Source organism: Dermochelys coriacea, chromosome 25 (assembly GCF_009764565.3).
Source record: "Dermochelys coriacea isolate rDerCor1 chromosome 25, rDerCor1.pri.v4, whole genome shotgun sequence".
Classification (NCBI taxonomy): domain Eukaryota; kingdom Metazoa; phylum Chordata; order Testudines; family Dermochelyidae; genus Dermochelys; species Dermochelys coriacea.
In genome coordinates this window covers 3635041-3662266 of record NC_050092.1, presented here as the reverse complement: position 1 = coordinate 3662266, position 27226 = coordinate 3635041, and the positions used below count along the sequence as shown (strand labels likewise).

General features: G+C 46.5%; 2 protein-coding genes across 5 annotated transcripts in view; one reads left to right on the top strand and one right to left on the bottom strand.

Annotated features, from left to right (window-relative positions):
* Positions 1-2113: 2113 nt before the first annotated feature.
* LOC119848389 (protein ANTAGONIST OF LIKE HETEROCHROMATIN PROTEIN 1-like) lies at positions 2114-6019 on the bottom strand. Of its 2 annotated transcripts, XM_038384150.2 has the most exons (3): positions 5261-5985; positions 4060-4119; positions 2114-3571 (listed from the first exon to the last, which is right to left on the bottom strand). In XM_038384150.2, exons 1-3 carry the CDS (start codon positions 5405-5407, stop codon positions 2468-2470), a joined length of 1311 nt encoding a protein of 436 aa, XP_038240078.1. In that variant the 5' UTR covers positions 5408-5985; the 3' UTR covers positions 2114-2467. The 2 variants fall into 2 exon arrangements, with proteins under 2 accessions (XP_038240078.1, XP_038240079.1); XM_038384151.2 differs by lacking the exon at positions 4060-4119 and having other exon boundaries at positions 5261-6019.
* A 5125-nt stretch (positions 6020-11144) lies between these two features.
* The window catches only part of FZR1 (fizzy and cell division cycle 20 related 1), a 29400-nt gene continuing 13318 nt past the window's right edge, over positions 11145-27226 (top strand). Inside the window, exons 1-6 of one of the 3 annotated variants that reach the window (XM_038384062.1) lie at positions 11145-11335; positions 21302-21447; positions 24502-24627; positions 24946-25009; positions 25290-25417; positions 26260-26342. In XM_038384062.1, coding sequence (XP_038239990.1) covers positions 21379-21447; positions 24502-24627; positions 24946-25009; positions 25290-25417; positions 26260-26342 — 470 coding nt within the window. In that variant the 5' untranslated portion in view covers positions 11145-11335; positions 21302-21378. Of the gene's footprint in view, positions 11339-21300; positions 21448-24501; positions 24628-24945; positions 25010-25289; positions 25418-26259; positions 26343-27226 lie in introns of all 3 variants that reach the window. The other 2 variants (XM_038384063.2, XM_043502533.1) reach the window with 2 other exon arrangements.

Below are 27226 nucleotides of genomic sequence, written 5' to 3'. Positions count from 1 at the left end.
CTGGTGAGAGGGAGCCCAGGCTGGTGGGTCAGGGGACTCAGTGGTACCCCAGTTCCAGGTGGCACCCCGGGGGGAACCTGTCACACAGTGTATCTAAAGCTCTCATGGGACAGGCAGGGCCTTGGGGAGATTTTAGGGAGCCATTCACTCAGCTCCAAGAAAAGTCCTCTCACCTGCTGACGCAGGGCTGGCAGGTTTAGGTGGGGGGTGGAAGCCGCTGAACTGCTGTGCAAGAGCCATGAGTCTGGGGAAGGAAGTAAAGTGTGGAGGGAGTGCTGGAGTTTTCCCCGAACTGTACAGTCCAGATATTCATAGAGTTAAAGGTCCAAAGGGACCATTAGCTCATCTGACCTCCTGTACGTCACAGGCCATGGAATTCTCCGTTACCCCTACATTGAACCCAATAAAGTGTATTAAGCTAAAGCATCTCTTCCAGAGAGTCATCCAGTCAAGGCTTCTTTAACTCAAAGGCAGTAAGTTCCCACCCATGTGGTTCTTAAAGAACCAGTCAGACTCCTGGATTCTTCCACCCTATGTAATGCAATGGCCGGACTCTGCTAACCACATCCCCAATAGCGTGCACTTCAGTAACTCTGCCAGAGGTTGGGGTCTATTTCAGAAGTGGGTGGATGAGGTTCTGTGGCCTGCAATGTGCAGGAGGTCAGACTAGATGATCATGATGGTTCTTTCTGACTTTACAGTCTATGAGCAGACAAATATCTGGCCATGTCTTAAAAATCAAAGACTCCAATCCTAGAGGCTTAAGGCTTGGACTCAGTGGGTCTGTCCATGCAGGTAGGGTTAAGCATATGTGTAACTCTTTGCAGGCTCAGGGCCATAGATAGGCAGAATGTAGTTACCTACATTGAAATTTGTCTGGATACTCAGGTTAATGCCCCTGCTACATCCACAGCCCTTCAGACACACAGAGAGGCCTCAGATATTGCTAAAGTCCCAAATTCTTGTTTTCAGATTGTAGGAGTAAAACACTAGATTTCCCTAAAACAAGTGAGTTCTGGACAGCAGGCAGAAGCGTGGGAGTATGGAAACGACTGATTCTATTAGTGTGTCCCCAGGAATGATGATGCTAGGCAGTATGACTGGGAAAACAGGAGATGGGTGTCAGCAGAAGCAGATGTGTGCGGCTCAACTTAGCCCTGATGCGAATGGGAGTCACTCACAGGAGCCCCAGTTGAATCTGGCTCACGATGTTGAGTTTGCTGTTATTTCCTTCATCATGTGATTGCACCTGGAGGCAGCATCTCTGAAGATGTTCCCCCATGCTAGGCAGATACCTCTGTGGAAAACCACATACCTCTTAAAATGGTAGGGCTTTTCTCAACTGCCGCTGTCTCAGCTCCTGTGCTCCTGAACAGGGCCAGTCTGGAGAGCTGCAGTGACCCACTGAGCACTGAGACACCATGTGCACAGCCAGTCCGCGCGTGGCTCCGCTGACGTTCCTCAGCATTAGCCAGGAACTTCAGCCTCAGGCTGGGAAGGTAATTCAGCCACCTGAGAGACATGGAGGTAGTGCCGTCTAGTGGGTAGGGTGCTAGCCTGGGAATCCTTGACTCCTGGATTCTAATCCCAGCTCTGCTGCTGGCCTCAGGCAACTCACTTCCCCTCCCACCTTGTGTGCATCTTGCCTATTCAGACAGTGAGCTGACCAGGGAAGGGATTGGCATCTCTGGGTCAGGACCCAGCACAATGGGGCCCTGTCCTCAGCTGGGGCATCCAGATGCTATTGTGATTCAGACAATAGTACCTATTCCATCCTTTGGCCTTTCTGCTGATGTGTTTCTAGAGCACCCATGACCATAGCATCTAGGCGCTTGCTGCTGAGGCTGCCATTGCAGGGGATACTGTGCCAAGAGTAACAGTAGCACTGGGTGAAGGTCACCTGTCTCCTGAACTGAGATCCATCCACCTTTTCCCATAGGCCACTGAGAACTCATCAGCTGGTAACTTTCATTGACTGCCAGCCTGCAGCCTAAAGTGGCTTCATACCAGTGACCAAGGCGTGACAGGCTTCGTGTCCCTTTTCCAATCACCCTGAGCTACTGAGCCCGATTTATTCTTAAAGAAAGTAAAAAAATATGCACCCCTCTTTTTGTCCAAACCTAGACCCCCTGTTTTATTTACATCTCACAAACCATGTCATAAGATCATCTAAACCCTGGCAAATTACAAAGGCATGAAATCCATCCCATTGCCCGACAGCACCAAGGCAAAGACTGCTTTCGCACAACATGGCCGACCTCCTCTGGACTGGAACTGGTGGCTGAGCTGGGAAGGGCTGGCTCCTTACCAATCCCCCGAGCCGCCTTTATTCCACAGAAAAGGCTTTGCAGTACGTGACAGCACACAGACCCCATTCAGTGGCCTTTGATTGCTGGGGCAATGTTAGGTGTACTAGAGTTACTGAAAGTTTGAGAGCTAGAAAGCATGCGGCATTGCTTTGTAGCAATCAGCCTTCTCCATAGCTTTCAAAGTATTTGCACATCAGCTCTCGCACTTCCTCGGCATTGCTGTCGTCCATGGACATGGGCGCAGACTGGCAGGGCTTTGAGAACTCAGCGGGTTCTATCACCTCCAGCCATTCATCATTGAAGGGGCTGTCATGAGCCTCGCACACGTTGTGCAGGGTGCAACAGGCGAGTATGACTGTGGGCAGTAGGTCCAGGCTGCAGTCGTCGCATTTCAGGAGGAACTGCCACCGGGCCTTGAGGCGTAGGAACGCATTCTCGATCACGCTGTGAGCTCGCTTCAGGCGATAGTTGAACTGGAGCTGCTGTGGTGTGAGGGTGCCGTCTTCTGGGTAAGGCTTGAGGATCCAGTCCCGCAGCGGGTAAGAGGCGTCTCCCAACAGGACGTATTTTTGTGCCCTCCCCATGAAATGTTTCGGAGGGGTTGGGAAGAGGCGGCCCTCCCTGGCTAACACCCACAAGCTGGAGTTTTCCAGAACTGTGTTGTTCTCCATGCTGCCAGGGAAGCCGGCGCAGATGTCCCAGAACTGACCCAGCCCATCCACCGTCACCTGTGTGAGGACAGAATGCCAGCCCTGGCTGTTGCAGTAGTCAGCACCGAGGTGCATAGGGGCGTGGATGGGGACATGGAGACTGTCCAAGGCACCGATGCAGTGTGGGAATCCCCAGCGGGCACTGAAGATCCGCACCATGTTCTCCAGCTCCGGCTCACTGGGCAGCCGGAGGTAGAGGGGCTTCAGCAGCAGCACAATGGCATAGCTGACCTCCTTGACACAGTTCTGCACTGTGGAGGGACCCACCCCAAAGAGGGGGCTGATTATCTGGTACTCTACGTTGGTGGCCAGGTGCCAAACGGCCACAGCTACCCGCTGTTCCAGAGGCAGGGTACTCGGGTGGGACAGCTTGGGTCGCAGCTGGTTGCAGACATAGAAGAAGGTCTCCTTGGACATTCGGAATTTCTCCAGCCAGTCCCGTGGCTGGAAGTCTTTCAGGACCACCCGTTCCCACCAGTCAGCATTCCGGAAGCTGGGCCATGCGCGGGGGTGGAAATAACAGCTGGATCTCCTCCGGCGGGCAATCAGCAGCTGAAATTTGACAATTCCAGGCATGAGGCAGCATTTCCTTCCAGACATGTATACTGCAATATCACAATGCTCAGCACTTTTACAGCACTGCATCTACAAACACCCAACGTGCTGCACAATCAATTAATCGTCTCAGCAACCCTGGGTATTGGGTCAGCACCATCCCCACTGGACACAGGGGGAAAACCGACACAAAAAGGTGTTAAGTGACTTGCTCAAAGCCACTCAGTTAATCATTGAGTTGGCTTGGAGCTCAGTCATCCCTGGCATACAGCCCAGCCCCCTGTATCAGGCTGTCTACATGAATGCCAGGCTAATACTGAATGGAATGAGTGTCTGGCCTAGTGGTAGTGTACTGGTCTAGGACTCAGGACACCTAGGTTCTATTCCTGGGTCTACCACTGACCTGCTGGGTGACTTTGAGCAAGTCATTTTGCCTATAGGTGCCTCAGTTTCCCCACCTATAAAATGAAGACAATGATACTGACCTCCTTTGTAAAGCGTTTTGAGATCTCTGGTGAAAGTGCAGGCTGGAGGGCTTTGCAGTGCTAGATAAGAGTGGGATATTATTACAGCCCTATACCAGCTTTCAGCCACTGAGTGTCAAAAGCCTACGAGACATTACACTGACTATACCTCTCTCTCTTTCTATGTAAGTCCCTTAGCCCACCCCCCCCTTAGCCCAGCCAGCTTTGGGATGCACCACAGATGCTGTTTACCAGCACACAGCAATAATACACACAGGTGAGGCCAGGTTGTGAAACACAACACTGCAGCCAACTGAGAGCACGGAGGGAGTTCTAGGCTGGCAGAATGTCATCGCTACAGCAGGGTGATGCTTGGAATTTCTCCTCTGCAGAAAATTGGAAAACATTTCATTCTGAATGGGGATGAAAAGTCACAGTGTCCCAGAAAATGAACTTTCGGGGGCCCCATTTCGGGTCAATTGCAATGTTCCAATTTCAACTTTCCCCACATTTTTTACATTTTATTTTTGTTTTGACACTCAGGTTGAATCATTATTGTTAAATTGGATTGTAAAACAAAACAAGCATTGGTGATTGGTGTTGTAGTGGGGTTGATTTGCTCATTGACGATAACCAGCATTAGACCTGGCCATTCCAACTGAGATCTGGTTTGGTCATTAGTATAAGATGAACAAAGCCCTGAAGCTGTGAGGAAACAGAAAGTGGTAGAAAGTCTTTATGCAGCTCCATGGTCCTGGCCGAGTTTATGGATGGGAATTAATGGAGAATTAGTAGAATAGAACAATAAAGGGGCTTGATTTTGTCTGCGGTGGTTGGTCCCCTCAGCCCAAGTTTTCTAGATGGGGGGTGGCAGTTAAAAGTCTTAAATTATTACCCCAGGCCCCCCGATTTTCCTCCATGCTCCTTGTGCCCCCTCTGCACCCCCATTTCCTTTCTCATATCTTTGTACTCCGCCCCGGCCCACTTCCAACCCCAATCCTTGTACATCCCCGGCCTGTTCTCCTGCCACCCCTGGGTCTCCACAATGCCTGTCAGCGTGATCAGTCCGTAACTCAGCGCGACCCCCGCCCCCCAATCCAGGTGCTCCACACCTGGATTCTCTTTGTTGCCCTGCGGCCCCTGGGGCCCTGCCCCCAGACTGCGGCGCGCTAAATGCCCGGACACCCCGTCTGCGTCTCCGTCCCCCTGCCAGGGTGTTTACCGTCATCAGTCTCTTCTGTCTCTGCGTGTAGTACTGCCGAAGCCAGGCTGTCCTCTGCGTCTCATCCCCGCGGCCAGCCATCTCCCGCTGGGGGCCGGCCCTCCCCTTCATCACCAGGTACAGCAACAGTAGCAGCGACTCCTGCATTTTCAAATTCAGAGCCCGGCCTCCGCAGGAAGTAAACTGGCGGAGCCGCGGCTGGGGTCACAGCATGCACAAAGGGAGCACAAAGGCGAGGGAAGGGAAAGGTGCCTTGCAAGCGGAGCTCCATCTGCTGGTTCCCAGTCATCCAGCCACCTCCCGGGGAAACCGGCCCCAGAACAGCTGCTAGGGCCGCCAGAAATTCAAGGGACACTTGTCAAAGTCTCCTATTTAAACACAGCAAGGACTTCCCTTGCCCTTGGTCAGTTTCCCTTTCTGATTTTCAGACACTAACACTCTGCTGCAATGTTTGGCTTGCAAAGGCTGGTTTTTTCCCCATATACATACAAGTGTTTCTCCTGATGCTTGTTGGTAAATATATATTTACAAAACCTAAATGGAGGCTTGAGCTCCCTGACTGCTCCCATTTTAACATGGAGGCGATTCGTATTTAAAAATCCAAGGGCTGGAGAGATGGACTTGGCAAGGCCTCTCCCAGCACAGAAGCGGTAGGGTTCAGTTGTAAAGAACACCAGGGGTTGGCTATGGAGTAGCTAGACACAGACAGACCCTGTGGTTCTCTCTGACTCTCTAGCTTCCAAATGGACTCATACAGCCAATGCTGCTTACGGGCATTAGACAGGATTTACCTAAATCCTGGCCTGAACAAAGGATTAATGGAATGGACGGCTGACAACACTACACTCTCAGCCTTAGGCAGCACTCCTGCAAAGATTTATGCATGTGCTTAATTTTAAGCATGCAAGTAATCCTGACAGCCATGGCAGTTGCCTGAAATATCCTTGGGGAGATCTCACTGTACTGAGTATATGTACCATAGATGGTCAGAGACAGTATGCAATTTCATGGGGAAGGGTGACCACAGCCCTCCAGGAACTAAGAACAGTGAGTGTGGCAGGGGGTTGATTAGACAAATTCACTCAGGTTGTAACACCTCCAGAGAGGTGCCACCACCTGGAGAGGCTGCATGGACTGATCCAAACTGGATTCTCCAGAGACCAACAGACAAAGAAAGGACTTTTGGATAAACAGCCTGAGTTTAAACTGACTCAGGACCTTCTGTGCATGGGGGGCCCCAATCCTTCCTGGAAAGGGTTGGAAGGACTTGGTGATGTCTGGGAAACTTATTAGCAGGTTTGGGGTTCTTCTATTGTTTTATTATGTTTTCTTTGTAATGCTTTCACCTTAAGAATAAATGTGCTTGCTTAGAAAGGGCTGAGTGGACCTTAGAACCATGGGCAATTACAACTGTTCATAGACTGAGGAGAAAACAAAGTGCAGACTGCCTGCTTAAGCAGTGTGGCTTGCTGGGGAACTCACAGTGTACGCAGGGAACTGTGCAGCCTGGAAAAACCCAGGTCAGGAGAGAGAGGCAGGTTTCTGCCCAAGAGAGATAATGGCTGACAAGCCAGGAGCCTATAGTGGGTGCCCTTGCTGGACCATGGATCGGGAATACAAGTGCAGTTGCCCTGAACTGTGACAATCCCATTAAATCAGTGGGTCTGTTCTGAACTTCATGGGTCTACTTGTGTGCTTAAAGTTAATAACAAGAGTCTTGACCCAGGATTGGGGCTTCAGGATTGCCTGTCGTGTACATTCTGTTTTACTTCACAGCTGCACAACCAGCATCTGGATAAACTGTGAAATGCTAAAAACTGGTCATTGACTGAATCTTGATTAACGTGTTTAATTTGCAGCACAGCCTGAGAGAATTGTGAAGGATACTGTGTAAAAGAGAACATGGCACAATACCATGTTTTTCATTAATATTAATTTGGACGATGAACTTTTCCTCCCCAGCCAATTCTGAATTCTCACAAATGAACAAAATCCAGTTTCTTGGAAGCGCGTATTACGGGATGACCAGAAGAGCAAGTTCCAGTCCCAATTTTTTCCCCAGTGCAAAGTATAATATAATGCAGTGCCCATGGACATAGTGTCCTTCCCAAGTGCCTCAGGGTATATTGTAAACTACACATACTTTTATCATGGCTTTCATCTTCCAGGGGGTTTACAAAGATTAAAGCAAAACAGTCAATTTTTTAAAAATGTGAGTAAAAGTAGTTTCTGGTCTCATCCCTTCCAATGTGTGTGGCTTTGACATATATTTTGCTCCCCCCCCTGCTTCATGTTTTTCTCTCCCCAGCTGTTTTGTGAAAATCCCACACAAATAAAAGGAGAATCTGAAAAAGGCCTCAACTCTGCACTCACATCCCCAACGCGCTTATGCAGAACCCAGCTCATTTCAGCAGGACTTCTCCCACATTTGAGAATGTATGTTCAGTGCACCTGAGGCTCCTGCCCAATCAGTGGAAGTCAGGGCTTCCCTTACCACCTACTCCTTCAAGGGACTGGGCTGGGCCAGGCAAAGAGGAGGAAGGAAGGGCTGTCTGATTTTTGATCTCCAGTCCTGCCCTTGCTGCTAAGCTCATTCACCTTTGTTTTCAGCTGGCTTCAGGGTGCCTAAGCAGCCAAATGGGCCCTGCAGTACTGCCCAGGATAGAGGGAGATGAGAACACACTGCAACTGGAAGTTGGATCCTGATTTCCCTCCACCCCATCAACCAGAACTCAGATAGTGATCCCTCTCCCTCCCCTGACCTGAACACAGAATGCACACCCTAAATCTCCTCCTGATCTGCACCAAGAATTCAGTTACCAATTCCCCTTTGGCCTGCACCCAGAACTTGGATTTTGATTCCTCCCATTGATCCTGCTTGCAGATCCTCCCCTGAAACATACATGCAGAACCCAGATCCAAGTTATCTCCCACCTCATGACCTGCACAGAACTCAGACCCTAATCCCCTCTCCGAATTTGGATATCAACCCTCCCCGCTTCTCTCTCTAATGCACCCAGAATTTGAGAAAGAGTATGGTTGAGTGTAATAGCATCAGATCATGCAGCTATATATATTAGGGACTGGACATCTTGGTGGTTCTAAGTCACATGAATTATTTTAAATGAATAAACATAGTTTTCTCTGATTTATTAATCAGCAAGGCTGAGGCATTGGCTGGCTTTTGGGTCTTAAGTAGGGATTTGAATTTGAGTAACTGCTAGAGATTGGGTGTCAGTCCTTTATTAAATATGGAAACCATATTGGTTCTGTTTATTGATCAGAGCCATAAAAAGATCTCAAGCAAAACCAAAATGATTTCCAACGCATCTTCTGTAGTCAGTGATATGCTGGCATATGGCAGAGACTATTGGCCAACAACAGCTACTCTGCTATAAAAGAATGTAGGTGTTACAGATATATATTGTTTGTGCATATAAAATATTTCACCTCTTTTCACCCACATACATTTACCAAACCCAGTCAGAACCATCTTGACACAACAGGCACTGGCTATTTTGATCCTGAATTTCATCACCTGGCTCACATCTGGGGACTGTGAGGAATCTTGGCTGAGCTCAGCCCTGGATCTTGTGCACTGACTCCTACTGGAAGAGGCTGATACTTGAGGAGCTGAGAGCTTCCACTACAGCCACTACTCTTCTACCCTCCCTTTTAGCACCCACTGCTGGCAATGTCTGCAAACCAGTGCCATGAGTTCCCACACAGGTAGCACTTTTACCGCATTCCCTATGTGGCCTCCTGCAGAAAAAGGATCATGGTCCAGTAGCTGTCCCTCACTGCCTTCATGCCAACTCCATCCCTATACAGCGCCTCTTGATGGGGGAGGCAGAGACAAGTAATTGTGAGCTTCCCTAGCTGCCACCCTGTTCTGGGATTGGATCAACAGCCTCTGCTGGCTACAGAATGTATGACAGAAAGCTAAACCCAAATTCCTGGGCTGCTGGCTATTCCAGGTATGACTGGGAGCATCATGGGAAAGCAGCTAATAATCTCTTACATTCACTATAAAATTGCCAGTGTTGGCACTTCTGCAATTCTTATTGGATTCTGAGCTGGCAGGAAAACTTGCTTTGAAACCAGAAGCCAAAACCATGCCAATATGAACTTTCAGGGCACATGGAATGAAGAAAAGGAGTACTTGTGGCACCTTAGAGACTAACAAATTTATTTGAGCATAAGCTTTCGTGAGCTACAGCTCACTTCATCGATGCATTTGGTGGAAAATGCATCCGATGAAGTGAGCTGTAGCTCACGAAAGCTTATGCTCCAATAAATTTGTTAGTCTCTAAGGTGCCACAAGTACTCCTTTTCTTTTTGCGAATACAGACTAACACGGCTGCTACTCTGAAACATGGAATGAAGAGACATGCACCATCCCTTTCATTTTAGATCCTTAGATAGGCATTCACCATAAGATACTTAAAGAGAGACTGAGGTTTTCAGTGTTGCAGCATCATGGATGTCATGTAGCTGTGACTGTAGGACTTTGCTACAGTGCACTGAGCACTAACATGGGGTTTACCACAGATTGCATACAGCCAAAGAAGATGGCAGCATCTTGCAGAATTGCCCACCCCAAGCATTCAAAAATCAGGAGTCACCTCCCAGCCCATCATGAGATTGGCTCAAAATTAATGAGATTATAATAATAAATATTGGGTTCTTGTTATTTGTTTTCAGGGTTCTGAGTCTTTAAGGTTCACTCAGGTCACGTTTCCCATTTTTTCTCTGTAACCCTGAGCACTATAAACTTACTGCAAAAAAAACAAAAACAAAAAAAAACAGCTGAGATTTTCATGTAATCATGTGACTGCAGAAGCAGGCCATGTAGGAAACAAATCAAATATTGGTGAGTTGCAATAAAAATCATAAGAGTGGATAACACTGGGTCTACTGTGCAAAGCTAGATCTTCCGGTGCCTCCCTGTACAGATACATCAGGTACGGTTACACGCCATGGCTGGGCTGCAGAGTAACCATTACCCCAGGCTTCTGCAGGGAGCTGTGCACCCACCAGTGCCAGCCACTATGAAAGGCCAGTTGACAATGGCGGGGAGGAAGACTGGGTGGTAGAATATAACCCCTGCTCTCAGACCTGTACTATGTCCACATGAGGCCTGGCTCTGCTTTCAGAAACTGGGCCCAGCCAGCAACATGACCAGAGGACATCACCGGAGGTACTGGTTACTGCCTCCTGGGCACTATGGCAACAGCGTCCTGGAGATGATGACAAATTGTGTAATAGCTCTCAATTGGGACACCCCCCATCCCTGCCAGGCCCCAAACCCAGTCACGGGCCCACAACCCCCTGCCAGCCCCTCAAATCCTCCCCCCAGCCCCCCAAACCCACCCCCAACGCCCTGAACCCACAACAGCACGCCAGTCCCCTAAATCCAGCCCTGGCCACACAACTCCCCCCAGCCCCCCAAACCCACCCCCAACACCCTGAACCCGCAACAGCACGCCAGTGCCCTAAATCCAGCCCTGGCCACACAACTCCCCCCCCAGCCCCCCAAACCTACCCCCAACGCCCTGAACCCACAACAGCACGCCAGTGCCCTAAATCCAGCCCTGGCCACACAACTCCCCCCCCAGCCCCCCAAACCCACCCCCAACGCCCTGAACCCACAACAGCACGCCAGTGCCCTAAATCCAGCGCTGGCCACACAACTCCCCCCCCAGCCCCCCAAACCCCCTGAACCCTCCACTAGGGCCCCAAACCGCCCCCAGCCCCAGGCCCACCGCGCCCCACCAGTCCCCCAAACCCACATCCGACCCCATAAGCTCCGCCAGCCCCGGCTCCACCCCCCGAAACCTCCCCGGGCGGAAAGACTTTAAATGGAGGCCTCGGTGGTTGCTCTGGGCAACGAGGGGATCTTCTCCTTCCTGTATTGATTCGAACGGGGCGAGGGGGAGGAGGCTCCCGTGATGCACCGCGCGGGGAGCGCAGGGGCTGGGCAGGAGCGGCCGCCATATTGGGGAGCGCTGAGGGCCGAGGCTGGCGGAGAGTGACAGGAGGAGGAGGAGCCGGGGCCGGGGCCGGGCTGGCTAGGTGAGGGGCTGCGTGCGGCCGTCTCGGGGGGAGGCCTCTCTTCCGGGGAGGGGGGGCTCGGCTTGAGGGGCCCAGGCCTGGGGGGGGGCCCCCCTTACCATGGGGGCGAGGGGCTCAGGCCGGGGGGGGGCGGAGGGGCCGGGGCCCCCTTACCATGGGGGCGAGGGGCTCAGGCCGGGGGGGGGGAGGGTGCAGGGCTCTGATCTGTGCGCTGCGCGCGGGGGGGGGGGGGGTCAGATCCAGGTTCGCCCCTCTCCCCGCTTCCATCACGGGTCAGCCTGCGGGGAGCGAAGGGGTCAGTTGTGCCAGTGCCCCGAGCTCAGGGGATGTCTGGAAGGGAGGTGAAATGGCTGGAGTCGGGCCCCAGCGAGCAGGGGGCCTAGCAGCCCTCCCCTCGAGCTGGCTCTGGAGACGGTTTGGCTGGCAGATGTGCACAGGGCCTCCTTATTCAGGTTGGCGATACACAGATGTGCTGCAACAGAGAATGCAGTGCCTGGTAGTACAGGGGTTCTCAGCCTGGGGGTCGGGACCCCTTGAGAGGGTCATGAGGTCATTACATGGGGGGTCGTGAGCCGTCAACCTCCACCCCAAGCCCTGCTTTGCCTCCAGCATTTCTAATAGTGTTAAATATATATATTAAAAAGTGTTTTTTAATTTATAAGGGGGGGGGGGTCGCACTCAGAGGCTTGCTATGTTGAAAGGGTCACCAGTACAAAAGTTTGAGAACCACTGCTCTAGTACTTTGGGGATGATTTATTTAAGAATTAAAATGTACAGAAGTAGTTCTCATCTCCTTAAGGTAGGGCTGTCAAGCAATTAAAAAAAAATTAATTGTGATTAATCAGGTTGTTAATAGAATACTGTTTTAAAAAATATTTTTGGATGTTTTCCACATTTTCAAATGTGTTGACTTTTCAGTTACAACACAGGATACAAAGTGTACAGTGTTCACTTTATATTTATTTTTTATTACAAATATTTGTGCTGTAAAAAACAAAAGAAATTGTAAAAAGAAAAGGAGTACCCGTGGCACCTTAGAGACTAACAAATTTATTAGAGCATAAGCTTTCGTGAGCTACAGCTCACTTCATCGGATGCATCACTGCATCGGATGCGAATACAGACTAACACGGCTGCTACTCTGAAACCTGTCAAAAGAAATTGTATTTTTCAATTCACTTCATACAAGTACTGTAATGCAATCTCTTTATCATGAAAGTTGAACTTACAGATGTAGAATTATGTACAAAAAACCTGCAATCAAAAATAAAACAATGTAAAACTTTAGTGTCTACAAATCCACTCGGTCCTACTTCTTGTTCAGCCAGTCACCCAGGCCTGGTCTACACTGGGGGGGGGGGGGGGGATTGATCTAAGATACGCAACTTCAGCAACTCTTGCCCTGGTGGAGTTCCGGAGTCGACAGCAGAGCAATCGGGGATCGATCACTACCCGCCGATCTGGCGGGTAGTGTAGACGTGGCCTCAGACAAACAAGTTTGTTTACATTTGCAGGACATAATGCTGCCCACTTCTTGAAAGTGAGAACAGGCATTCACATGGCACTGTTGTAGCCAGCATTGCAAGATAATTACATGCCAGATGTGCTAAAGATTCATATATCCCTTCATCTTCTGCCACCATTCCAGAGGACATGCATCCATGCTGGGAGAGGGATAGCTCAGTGGTTTGAGCATGGGCCTGCTAAACCCAGGGTTGTGAGTTCAATACTTGAAGGGGTCATTTAGGATCTGGGGTAAAAAAAAATTGGGGATTGGTCCAGCTTTGAGCAGGGGGTTGGACTAGATGACCAAGGGACCTGAGGTCCCTTCCAACCCTGATATTCTATGATTCTAAATGTGAACAAACTTGTTTGTCTTAATGATTGGCTGAATAAGAAGTAGGAGTGAATGGACTTGTAGGCTCTAAAGTTTTACATTGTTTTGTTTTGAATGCAGTTATGTAACAAAAAAAATCTACGTAAATTTCACTTTCACGATAGAGATTGCACTACAGTGTTTGTATGAGGTAAATATACTATTTCTTTTGTTGTTTTTACAGTGCAAATACTCGTTATAAAAATAATGAGCACTATACATGTTGTATTCTGTGTTGTATTTTAAATCAATATATTTGAAAATGTTGAAAAACATCCAAAATATTTAATAAATTTCAATTGGTATTGTTTAACAGTGAGATTAAAACTGCAGTTAATCACAATTAATTTTTTTTGAGTTAATCGCATGAGTTAACTGCGATTAATTGACAGCCCTACTTTAAGGTAATCAACAAGACTTTCGGTTATAACAGTGCATGATGTATCTGAACATTTTCTTTAACTGCTTATTTCTTATACACATCAACTGCTTGGGAATATGTTTTTTGGCAAGTGGTTTGGTGTCACTGGTAATCAAACGGAGTTTAAGAAGGGGCTGACTTTGACTAATGTGTCAACGCTATTTTTAAACACAGATCCTTCTATATTGAGCCTGGGAGCCAAAAATCGCTCTTGTGCATTTTCAGCATCCTTTGTGAAATGAATTTGTCCAGGTGCTGGTGTGACAAGTGTCCCCGTTATGAAAAATATCAACACATATCAGCACTGGCTGTCGGTTTAGTTGGCCATCTCAGCAGAAAGACCAAGACTAGACTGGGCTATTGGGGACTGAATTTGTTCCTTAGACCTAGAGATGGGGTAGTGTGAGGGGAAACCTGTGCTACTGCTGCCTGTACTGTGTCAATTCTACATAAAAATAGAGGATTCTACTCTCCAAGAATATCAAGCCAGCACCATTCAATGACACAAAACTATTTCTTTTTTATAGGGGGGTTGTCAAAGTGGATAGGCTCAAAATTTAATCTCACTTAAAAACAGTTGTTAAAAATTGTCACACTGGAATATCTATTAGTCTCCATAACAAGGGCAGCACGCTTAGGGTATGTCTTCACTAGCAATGTTAAAGCGCTGCTGCGGCAGTGCTTTAACATGACTGTGTAGTTGTGGCACCAGCGCTGGGAGAGAGCTCTCCCAGCGCTGTAAAAACCCACCCCCACAAGGGTGTTTTTTCACACCCCTGAGCAAGAAAGTTGCAGCGCTGTAAAGTGGCAGCGTACACAAGGCCTTAGTGTGTGGATTTGCTTGACTTCATGCATGTGTCTTCTGCTGTTCTCATTTCTACACTAATCAGTCCTTATGAACAATGGGTATGATCTTGAAATGTTACTACAAGAATCCAGACAGATCCTTGAGCAGAAGTGCGGTGCATCCATGTTCCTAAGGAAATGAAGCGTGGTATATGTACATCTAAATCAAAACAAAGCTCATAGACTTCTACTTTGAGGCTTCCCTACCCACCCAATGTACCTCAACCTGACTTGGAAAGCGTATCTGTTAGAAGCGAAGAGGGTAATTCAGTTTCTGTGGCCTCTTCAATCCTTGGTTTCATTGCCAAAACTGCTAACAATGATGGTAATTGTGATGGTGGCTTTTGTGAGGTGAACACTTGTCAGCTGGGAACTAGAGCCAAATTCAGTTTCCATAAACCACTGGACAGCCATCAGAAGGCAACAACACTGTGTCATTAGCCCATTAGCCCCTAAGCTGTATATAAACAAGCAACCTAGAGGCAAAAGGCTCTATATAGCTTTTCCAGACATGAAGAAGAGCTCTGTGTAAGCTTGATAGCTTGCCTCTTTCACTATTACTTCACCCACCTAGCCTCTAGACCTTATTGTCAGTCTCCTTACTAACCATTCCCCCCCTTTCATTTCTATTAAGATTAGAATGTCTTCTTTTAAGGAGGTGGTGCACGTGTTCTGTAATTCATGGGTCTAGAAATCCTAAACTCAGCTTTTTTTCTTCTACAGTGGAGGGAGAGTCTCTTCCTTTGGAATAGTCATTAAAACGAAATGAAACCTCGTCGATCATTTTGGAGGAATTTGACACAGCCCCAATCTTGACATTTTATTGCTTAAATGAATTTTACTTGATTTGTAACTCTCTGAAGGCACTGTGCTCACCTTCCTGGGGAGAAGTGCTGAGTCTTATTGAAATAGTGTGTTTGGTGCTAGCACAGTGCTTCATGCTTAAGAGTTCATCACTAATAGTAATTCCCATGCTGATAAGTTTCTCATATTTAAAAATTGTGTTTTATGTACAAATAGAATTTTGTGAAGTTGTGGATTGGGGCTGCTGCGCATATATATATAAATGCTATGATTTATTATTTTTCTTTATGGCTGGGCCTGGATTGTAATCTAAGTAGTTAAAACATCAGGTGTGTTGATCTGTTTTTTGTTGTTTTTAACGGTTTGCTTTTCAGCAAAATTCTGAAAGTATTACAGACTTAGTGCATTTTACAATTTTGGTTTAGAATTGCAGGTGTCTGGTAAGACTCAATTACAATACAGCAGATCTGTTTTTGTAGGTTGGCACTGTTAACAGTTCAATGTCTTTTTTTCTCATGAGGCATTAGAAAACAATAAGTACAAAATATAATCGTCTGAGTAAAAACTCTTGTAGCGCCTTCATGGAGCTCATCTTTTACAGTATATGCTTGTGAGTATTTGGGATAACTACTATTAGACACATGGGGCTTGTACATAAGACTGCATATGGGAGCTGCGGCATAAAAGAAGCATAGATCAGGGGAGATTCCAGTAAAGCAAGATAATGTAGTCCTGGAATGTACAGGCCAGGAGATAATGTTTCCTTCAAAACATGGCATCTCTAGGATGCATGGTTATCCATGTAGTAACTGTTTTTCCCCTCAACTTCTGTAAAAGTGCTACTTGAGTATTAGTACACACAATCACCCAATTCCCCTTGGATAAATGAGATTATACTGTATACAGTAGAACCTCAGAGTTACGAAACCTCAGGAATGGACATTGTTTGTTTGTAACTCTGAACAAAACGTTATGGTCTTTTAAAAGCTTAGAACATAAGAACGGCAATATTAGATCAGAGCAAAGGTCCATCTAGCCCAGTATCCTGTCTTCTGACAGTGGCAAATGCCAGGTGCCCCAGAGGGAATGAACAGGTAATCATCAAGTGATCCATCCCCTGTCGCCCATTCCCAGCTTCTGGCAAACAGAGACTAGGGACACCATCCCTACCCATCCTGGCTAATAGCCATTGATGGACCTGTCCTCCATGAATGTATCTAGTTCTTTTTTGAACCCTGTCATAGTCTTGGCCTTCACAACGTCCTCTAGCAAGGAGTTCCACAGGTTGACTGTGCGTTGTGTGAAAAAATACTTTCTTTTGTTTGTTTTAAACCTGCTGCCTATTAATTTAATTTGGTGGCCCCTAGTTCTTGTGTTATGAGAAGGAGTAAATAACACTTCCTTATTTACTTTCTCCACACCAGTCATGATTTTATAGACCTCTATCATATCCCCCCTTACTTGTCCCTTTTCCAAGCTCAAAAGTCCCAGTCTTATTAATCTCTCCTCATGCGGAAGCTGTTCCGTACCCCCTAATCATTTTTGTTGCCTTTTCCAATGTTGCCATTTCTGAACCTTTTCCAAGTCCAATATATCTTTTTTGAGATGGGGCAACCACATCTGCACGCAGGATTCAAGATGTGGGCGTATCATGGATTTATATAAAGGCAATCTGATATTTTCTGTCTTATTATCCATCCCTTTCTTAATGATTCCCAACATTCTATTTGCTATTTTTACTGCTGCTGCACTGAACATTGACTTAATACAGCTTTGAAACTTTACTCTGCAGAAGAAAAATGCTGCTTTTAACCATCTTAATTTAAATGAAAGAAGCACAGAAGCAGTTCCCTTACCTTGTCAAATCTTTTTTTTAAATTTTCTCTTTATTTTTTTTTTTTTAGTAGTTTACGTTTAAGACTGTACAGTATTTGCAGGGGTTTGGGTTTTTTTTTTGGTCTCTGCTGTCTGATTGAGTACTTCCAGTTCCAAATGAGATGTGTGGTTGACCAGTCAGTTTGTAAGTCTGGTGTTCGTAACTTTGAGTTTCTACTATACGACAAACACAAATTCTGTAGAGTTCAGTGGTCTGACCAAAAAAAACCACATCATCAGTTTGTTTTTACTCACCTTATGTAATTACTCACAAAACTTTCATTTCCTTTTTTCTGTCCAGTGGCTTATGCAAAATGTGTTTGTGTGGAAGGTAAGTCCATTTAAGTCCATTTCCTAGTGGATAGGTGTCAATATCAGTAAAAACCATTGCTGTCACATCGCGGTCCATGGTGCTAGGACAGGCGGGAAGCCTGCCTCTGCCACCCTGGCTGTGCCACTGACGGAGAGCCGCCAGAGATAAGACTGCGCCCCAATCCCATGCCCAGCCCTGAGCCCCCCAAACCTCAAGACCTCTTACTGCACCCCAAACCCCTCATCCCCAGCCCTACCTCAGAGCCTGCACACCCAGCCCAGAGCTGTAACCCCCTTCCGCACTGCAGCCCTGAGGGCCCCCCAAACCCGGAGCCCCTCCTGCTCCCCAAACCTCTCATCTCTGGCCCCACCCCAGAGCCTGCACCCAGAGCCCTGAATCCCTCCCTGCCCCAGCCCAGAGCCCTTCCCACATCCTGAACCCCTCATTCCTAGCCCCACCCCGCAGCCCTCACGCCAACCCTCTGCCCCAGCCCTGAGCGCCTCCCACACCCTAAACCCCTCATCCCCAGCTCACTGGGTCGCAGGCATCAACAATTTTCTTCAACTGAGTCCCCAGAAAAAAGTTTTAAAACCACTGCTTTAGAGTATCAAGACCCACAAGTGTAATGCACCAATTTCAGATTTAAGCCAGAATGATAAAGAAGAATATCTCCATTGACTTCCCGAAGAGTCACACTAGTGTAAATCCAATCTATTTTATTAGCAGAATTTCTCTTTTCTTGTAAAACTTGGTTTAAATAATATGGAGCCAGTTTTCAGTTAAACATAATTTTGTACTTATTATTATTTTATTTTTATTAAATCCCTACTGGTTGAGATCTTGTTAGCTGTATTTAGCCGAAGCTGATCTTTTATGTCCAGTTTCTAAAAATATAAGAGACAGGAGTGTGCTGGGTCAGACCCGCCCTGAGCCCCCTGCTGTACCCCACACCCCAACGTCCTGCCCTGAGCCCCCGACACACAGCCTGCACCACCTGGGGGCAGGGAGGGGGCAAAGTTGGGGTGGGAATGGAGGCAGGGGCGAGGCCTCACGGAAGGGGTGGAGTGGGTGTGGGGCCGTGGCAGCGGGTGCGGGGGGAAGTCAGTGGTGCGGCCCTTGGGCCAATGTACTAGTCCTCATGTGGCCTTCATGGTCATTTGAGTTTGAGACCCCTGAGTTAGTTCGTAACTGTGGTGTTCATATCTACTGTACATGCCTTGTGGAATATGTATCCTGACACGTGGGCTGTATCTACCCTGGACTCTTTATTCCTGGGGGAATTCTGTGCCACTGCATGTGCGCAGAATTCAATGTCCCCAACAGATTTCTTTGCTTCCCTGCAGAAAAATGACTTTCTGACGGAAGCAAAGGGAAGCTGCAAGAGCAGTCACGCACTACTCCCAAGCAGTGGAGGTACATTGTGTAAGGCACCCGGAGCAGCCAGTGGAGAGGTAAATCACCGTGTGGCTGGGGACACCCCAGCCAGTGGTTCCTACCCTGAGCCAAGATCACCTGCTAGTCCCATCTGGGCTGGAGGTAGGAGAGGACAGAAGTATTTTATTGGAAAACGTAATGGTAAAATTGGGCAGTGGAAGGAACTCAAGGTAGATATGGTACCTGGAACAGCTCTGAATTATTTTTAAAGTGATTAGATTTCGAGTAGGCAGTGTCCTAGAATGTAGGTTATAGTAGTTACAGAAGAATTCTTTTGAAATATGTCTAGAAACAGCTATCCTAGTGAAATGTGGGTACTTCAGTAGCAGTAAGACATTGGGGTTTTATTCTTTTTAAAGCTTTCAGAAGTTGTTCGTTACTCTTAATTTTGCAAAAAATATGGGCTCTTCCAAAGTTTTGTGAAGTCAATTGGAGTCTTTCCATTAACTTCAGAGGGTTTTGAATCAGGTCCTGATGGCTGTACTTTCAAGAGTTCAGCCCCAAGTTGCTGCCACTGAGAACAATGTACCATTTTACCTGGTTTTACTAAAATAAAAATTCCTTCAATTTCTGGAATGTTAAAAAGAAATACACAAACTTCTTATTTTACTGAAAATAGCAACACATTTTACTAGGATAATGTTTTCTAGCCTTAATTTCTGGGATCACACAATCTTGAAATGAAGGATTACTATAATGTTATGAATCTAATGCAATGCTTTGTTATGTGCGCAAAGCGTTACAATACATGCTGAGTGTTGAACGAACTCAAAAATCTGGCTATATGTTTCAAGGTTTTGGTGTGTTCTGTTAGGCAAACTGACTTTGTTTTTAGAAGTAAATGATGTGTCCGTGATCAAAAATATCTTCCCTTGAATAGCTTTTGTTTGTATATGTTACAGGTTGAGCACTGTAAATTGGGACATAGCTGATTTCAATAGCAGTTATTGGTTTAAAGTTTAAATTAACCATATTGATGCATATGCATGAGGAAACATGGGTTTATGTTTTCAGACCATTCTCATTTATGTTAAATTCACTTGACACCAATCTAGCAGTGTTTTTTTTTTTTTTTTTTTGGTCTATTTTAAGCAAAGGATAGTAAGTGTGTTAACATTCCCAAATGAAAACCTTCATCTTTCAGTGATTAACTGAAATCATGTTTTCTGCAAAACTTCATCATCTCAATCTGTATGTGTTGAGATTTGTCAGTGTATATCATGTGCAAACAAGATTTCCAGTTTTTTGCTTTGGTCAGGATTTAACCTAAAATATGAGACCCTGTATATTCCCAACAAACTGCTATTGCCATTTTCTGTATATTGTAGCCACAGAGTCCTAAAATGCATCCTTTATTCACTGGTCCGTTTAGGAAGCAACATAAGTGTGACAATGCAGTAGGTGAGAAAAGTTTGTCAGATGAATGATGTTTTTAATTGTCCTTTCTCATGCCTGAAAGAAAAGGGAGTTCTGTTTAAAAACAGATGAAGTGTGATCTTGTAATCTAATGGTATGAATTCTGTAGGTAGCTGAAAAGCTATAAGACTGAGAATAGAACTTGAAAGTTAATGCTATTTTTCAGTGTAAGGCAGGTTAATATGTCTGATTTTGTGTGACACATTTGATAAAATCTTACCAACCAAATGTAAATGAATATCTGTTGTGAAATCACATCATCCTGGATCTTATGACTGAAAGATAGGGCATGGCTACTCTACTGCTGTAGCACCGTAGTGTGGATACTTCCTCAGTGACAGATGAGGTTTTTCCATCAATGTAGTTTAATCCATTTCTCTGAGAGGTGGTAGCTAGATCGACTGAGAAGTTATTTCACAGACCTAGTTGTATCTATACTGGGAATAAGGTCAACCTAACTGCGGTTTTCAGGGTGTGAAATTTTTCACAGCACTGAGCAACATAGCTAAGTAGATCTAATTTTAAGCATAAACCAGGTCTCGGTGGAGACTAGGACCAATTGTCCACCCAGAATTGTAGAGGTAAGTGGTATCAGCAACCATAAGGGTAATAGTGTGGTGTAATATTCCTAACCAGCTAGTGCACTGATTCTGTGCTGCACTTTGCCTATTGAAATTCTGAATACTGTGCGACTGAGAGGCAAAATGGTCTTGTGTCTAAAGCACAAGATTTGGAGTTGGGACTTCTAGCTTCCATTTGTGATTCTGCTACTCACTTAGCCTCTCTGTGCTTCCCTTCACAAATTGTGGCAGAAACTTTGTGTACTTCTCATGTTGGTTGGATGGCTTAATTCATTAATGTCTGTAAAGTGCTTTGAGCGTCTCCCTTGGGCAGTGGTATAGAAATTAAATTTGGTGTTGGCAGTGGGTTTGTACATGGGGCTGTGCACCATTTCTTGACTTTCTTCCTGTTTTGTTGCAGCAGACTGATTCCTGGCTAGACTTCATGAACAGAAGGTCCTGCGACCGTTAGACTCCCCTGCCCCCGCCCTTTCCACCATGGACCAGGATTATGAGAGACGTCTCCTGCGCCAGATCAACATCCAGAATGAAAACACAATGCCTTGTGTAAGTCAGCACTGTGCTTAGTGATTCTCCTAGTGACTTTCCCAGGTGCCCCTGCCCCTCCCCACTTCCCCCAACAAAGACCAGACTTTATTCTGTGAGCTGTGATATGCTTTCTCGAATGTCCTTCAGACAGGCTCTCTAGCTTCCTCTATGTGCTACTTAATAGCATGGAGGCCTTTAATTAGAAACTAAACCAAATCTTGGACTGAAATGCTCTACTGTCTGAGTTTCTGAATTATCCTGGGAAACAATTGCTCAAACAACTTGATAACTTGGCCAGTTTTGTCAGCTAAAATTTGTTAAATCTCTATATGTATGTAAATACTCAGAAGCCTAAGGGAGTTATAACATCTTTATTATTCAGTACTTGACATCAGGAAACTACATAATCTCATTAGGTACTATGGGAATATAGACAGTTGAATTTTTTTTAAACAAGCGAATCTTCTGAATGCTGGGGGTATACGATAGGTGGACTTTAGACACACGCAGATCTTCCAGCTTTTCTGTGGTGTTTTATGTCATAAGAGCATAATGATGGCCATACTTGGTCAGACCAATGGTCCCTCTAGCCCAGTATCCTGTCTTCTGATGTTGGCTAAGGCCAGATGCTTCAGAGGGAATAATCTGAACAGGGCAATTATCGAGTGATCCAACCCCAGTCATCCAGTCCCAGTATCTGGCAGTCAGAGGTTTAAGGCCATGTAGAACATAGGGTTGCATCCCTGACCATCTTGGCTAATAGGTCCATCAATGGCTATCTTCCATTAACGCATCTAATGGAACCCAGTTATAGTTTTGGGCTTCACAACATCTCATGACAATGACTTCCACAGGTTAACTGTGTGTTACGTGAAGTAATTCTCTCTTTTAAATCTGCTGCCTATTAATTTTTGTTGGGTGACCCCTAGTTCTTGAGTTATGTCAAAGGGTAAATAATGTTTCCTCATTCACTTTCTTCACACCATTCATGATTTTATAGACTTCTTTCCTATCCCTCTTTAGTCATCTCTTTTCTAAGATGAGCAGTCCCAGTCTCTCCTCGTATGGAAGCAGATCCTTATCCTTAATTATTTTTATTGCTCTTCTCTGTATGTTTTCCAGTTATAATCTATCTTTAAGATAGGCCAACCAGAACTACACTCAGTATTCAAGGTGTGGGCATACCATGGATTTATACAGTGGCATTATATTATCCTTTCCTTAATGATTCCTAACATTCTGTTTGCTTTCTTAACTACCACTGCAAATCGAGCAGGTGTTTTCAGAACTATTAATGATTACTCCAAGATCTTTCTTGAATGGTACCAGTTAATTTAGACACCATCATTTTGTATGTGTAGTTGGGATTATGTTTTCTAGTGTTCATTACTTCTCATTTATCAACACAACACCTGTGCTGAGAGAATTGTCCTCCAGCTAGCCCAGGGGTGGGCAAGTTTTTTGGCCTGAGGGCCCCATCGGGTTTCTGAAATTGTATGGAGGGCAGGTTAGGGGAGACTGTGCCTTCCCAAACAGTCAGGCCCTCGCCCCCTGATGGCCCCCCCTGGGACCCATACTCCATCCACCCCTCCCTGTGCCCTGACCACCCCCGGACCTCCCGCCACGACTGCCCCCTGCCACCCAATCCAACACCTCCTTCCTCTCATTCCTGACTGCCCCTGGAACCCCTGCCCCAGAATGTGCCCCCGCTTCCCCATCCAACCCCCCCCATCCTTCCTGACTGCCCCCTTCGGGACCCGTACCCCCATTCAACATCCCTGTTCCATGCCTTCTGACCGCCCCGACCTCTATCCACACCCCCACCCCCTGGCCACCACCCCAAAGTCCCTTGCCCTCTATCCATCTCTTCCCCCACCCCCCGACCCCCTTACTGTGCTGCCTGGAGCACTGGTGGCTGGTGGTGCTACAGCCATGCCGCCCAGAGCACCAGGACAGGTAGCCTGCTGCCTGGCTGGAGCCAGCCACACCACTGCGTGGCACAGAGCATATCTGCTACGAACTCCATAATATCTTTTGTCATTACCAAGATCTTAAAATACACACTTAGCTGTAGTTCTGCCAGATTCTACTTGATGTAATTGATTTAGGTTCAGTGCTGAATTTAAATGACTATGCTGAATGCACATTGAAGGGATACTGCTGGGTTACATATGATATCTCTAGTAAAACCAAGAAATATAAAGGAGGTCCCTTTAAGTACCCCCTACAAGAACGTTAGTATTATGGAGAAAACAAACAAATGCTAGAAAACCAGGAAGCAGTGTTAAGGGGACATTTTCCCACACAACATGGCAGCCATGATTTTGCTTCCATAGGAATACCAAGAGGACCTGGAAGCATTGCTGTACTTATCTGACCTTAATAAAACCTGCTGTCTTCAGTTTGCTCACACCCACTCCAAACTCCTGTTCGTATGCTGCAGCAGGCCCTCGGCATACTTATGGCAGCAGCATGGCAATGGCAGAGATCACACTAGCCAAAAAGCTTAGGGAGGAGCAAGATACTGGGATCTCCCTGCGGGACTCTCAGGGATCAACACCCTCCTGTTCTGGAAGGACAGAAAGAAGACCGGGCTGAGTGCCTGCAACCTTAACTAGAACATGTTTTGTGTGTAAGATATTCTTATAAGGTACCATACACTGTATGTTTACATGAGGCTTGAATTGCTAATATTTGAGTCTTTCAGACCAAGAGGGGAAGGGATTCCAGTCATACCTATACCTCATAGTGCCCTGCCTCCAGCTGCCCAGATTTCAAACCTCGAGACCATTGGCAAGAGCATACCAGCTGATCTCCACTATTGAGAGGGACCATGTGGAGAGAGAGGTTCTTTAAGTGCTCCTGTTAGCACTCGTCAGTGGGAATTGTGCCTGTGTAAGGAGTGCTTACTAGGGTTGTAAGGTGAAAAACCATGTGTTCTGTCATTCCAGGTTTATTTGGCCCTAATGAAAGCAGATTTCTGGAGTCTGTCTTTCAGAACCCACTGTGATCCAACATTTTTCCTGTCTGGTTCTTGCAGTGTTTCTCCATATGTAACTTTTTAAACTTCAGGTAGTTGAGATGAGACGAACGCTGACACCTTCCAACTCTCCAATGTCCTCCCCCAGTAAACATGGAGACCGTTTCATTCCCTCAAGAGCTGGGGCCAACTGGAGCATTAACTTCCACAGAATAAATGTGAGTATTACCCCCGTGTTACACAGCACAAGGTATTTTTCTTATCAGGAAGGGGAAGTTTGCACGGAGTTAAAGAAGTTTGTTTGGCAGGAAAACTACTTCAGAGGACTAGTCGAGCATTGCCTTCCCCCTCTCCTCCCCACTGCTTCACCTTCTGCTCTCCATCTCTTCTGCTGCTTCAGTATTTGATGCCTCAGCATCACAATTATTGTTGCAGATTTTTCAAGATGGCAGTGCTTTTCCCATTACGGGGGGGGGGGGGAGTGAATTTTGTGAGATCTTTGGAGTGTTTGTTAGCATATATTTTCCCCCCTCTAGGAAAACGAAAAGTCACCAAGTCAAAACAGAAAAGCAAAGGATGCTACCTCAGACAATGGCAAAGGTAGATGTGTTTTGTAACACTTGTTCCTTTGTGTCTAGCTTTTGATTTGACACTGAATTCAAATATAGCATGGGCAACAACAGTGCAAGCATCTCGCTTGCTGCTCTAGCTATTGGGCCACAGCCCTGACCTGGAGGCACCATCACGGGGAATATGATAACTTGGTCTCTGCAGCCCATTCAGACGAGTTGACGTACTCCCCTGCAAGACCACTGCCTACCCTGGTTTGGAACCACTAGCGTAGGACTGTGCTCAAAAGCTTGTTTGTATGTTCGTACAGATGGCCTTGCTTACTCAGCCTTGCTAAAAAACGAACTGCTGGGAGCAGGTATTGAGAAAGTGCAGGACCCTCAGACAGAAGACAGGAGACTGCAGCCATCCACACCAGAGAAGAAGAGTCTCTTCACGGTAAGTTTGGCTAACAATGTATTGGTCTGCATTGCTTATGCAAGAGGAGTTGGGCACACCTCAAATATGCTAGTAGGTGCATAGTGTAGTAGCTTTATTAAGAAGTCTAGCCAAGGTTTAAAGTGAGTCATCAATAGTATGGAATGACTAGGGTGGGTTGTATTAGTAACAAAATCCAGTGGACACTGTCCACTGATTCCACAGATAGCATGAGGAAGTGCTGCTTGCTGCAGAAATCCTTCTTTCCTGAGTTATGACAAAGGCTTTGAAAGACTGTTTTGGAAAAGATGTGGGCAACTTAACACATGGTTTTGATATGCTCCCTAAATGAAGGATTCAGAGTAGCAGCCGTGTTAGTCTGTATTCGCAAAAAGAAAAGGAGTACTTGTGGCACCTTAGAGACTAACAAATTTATTTGAGCATAAGCTTTCGTGAGCTACAGCTCACTTCATTGGATGCATTTGGTGGAAAAATGCACCATATGCATCCGATGAAGTGAGCTGTAGCTCACGAAAGCTTATGCTCAAATAAATTTGTTAGTCTCTAAGGTGCCACAAGTACTCCTTTTCTTTTTGCTAAATGAAGGAGGGGTTTTGAGATTCAACACAAGTTAGTTTCTCAGTATTGCTGTAGAGCAAGATTTAAAGGAATCTTTAAGGGAAGGGACTGAAGAGGGTAGAAAGTAAAACACAGTGGGCCACTACAGTGCAGGGTTTTGGAGGGACTTCTCACTAGGTAATATATGTTAGTTAATTACATTGTAGGTGATCTTGTAAACCTCTGGCACGTCAGGACCTGTACTGTGTGGGGTTTTTGTATCCAATGCTTTCTTCTTTGTGCAGTACTCCCTCAGCACCAAACGCTCCAGTCCAGATGATGGCAATGAGGTCTCCCCATATTCCCTGTCACCTGTCAGCAACAAAAGGTAATGCTGGCTACCTATGGGTGGGGGGGAAAAATAAGGGCTGGGGTTCTTAAGGAGCTCTCTGACTAACGTTATAATTGGTTACTGTACAGCTATGGGATTTCAGGAGGGGAAGTAGGCAGGAGGAGTTGTCCGACACCTAAGGAGCAAGGATTTTGTCTCTGTGCAGCCAGCCCTAGAAATACAGTAGATTCCACTTGTTAGCAACCTCTTGGTTCCCAGCAACTGCTATTATTATCCAGAGGCTGCCGGTAAGAGAAAAGCAGGTTTGCAGGGCTGCAGCCAGGAAAGGTAGTGCTGGCAGCTGGGAGGGGAGGCTGTGGGCAGGGCATCATGGGGAGGTTTGTGCGGCTCTAGCCAGCACTGGGATATGCATTCCCATGCTGCCGCTCTCTAAACCTGCCTGTGTCTGGTGTTCGGCATATCTCAGTGCTCTCTTCTCTGCCACATCCCTGAAGGCAGGTGTGCAGGGCTATAGCCAGGGAAGGAGGCACTGGGATGTGCCAAGCCTGAGCCTCTGGTACCAGGGCAGGGCACAGCCTGGAGAGTACAGTGGTACCGTGCAGCCCCTTGGACACACATACACCCCTGCTCCCATGAAAAGCCCAGCATCCTCCTTCCAAACAGCAGGAAGATTTGCAGGCCTGCAGTCAGGAAAAGCATGTCAAAAGGCTGTCCAAAAGCAGCATGCCTGTTAGTATCTGAATCCCATTAACATTTTAGTCCAATGAGATGGGATTGGTTCCCAGCAAAATATTGCTATTAACCAGAAGCTGTTAATATCAGGAGTGTTATTAAGCAGCCTCCCCTTTTTGGGCATGTGATTATGGTGGGTGGAGGAGCCACACGGAGATCAATCAGTCAGGGCAAACTGCAAAGGATGG

Bases quoted from the DNA above. Each gene is read 5' to 3' on its own strand.
- LOC119848389 (XM_038384150.2), bottom strand. From the start codon at position 5,407: ATGCAGGAGTCGCTGCTACTGTTGCTGTACCTGGTGATGAAGGGGAGG. The intron at 4,120-5,260 runs GTAAACACCCTG...ACTCTTATCTAG, and splicing joins GACAGAAGAGACTGATGACG to CACTGCAAAGCCCTCCAGCC. The intron at 3,572-4,059 runs GTCAGTATCATT...GTCAAATTTCAG, and splicing joins CAAAACGCTTTACAAAGGAG to CTGCTGATTGCCCGCCGGAG.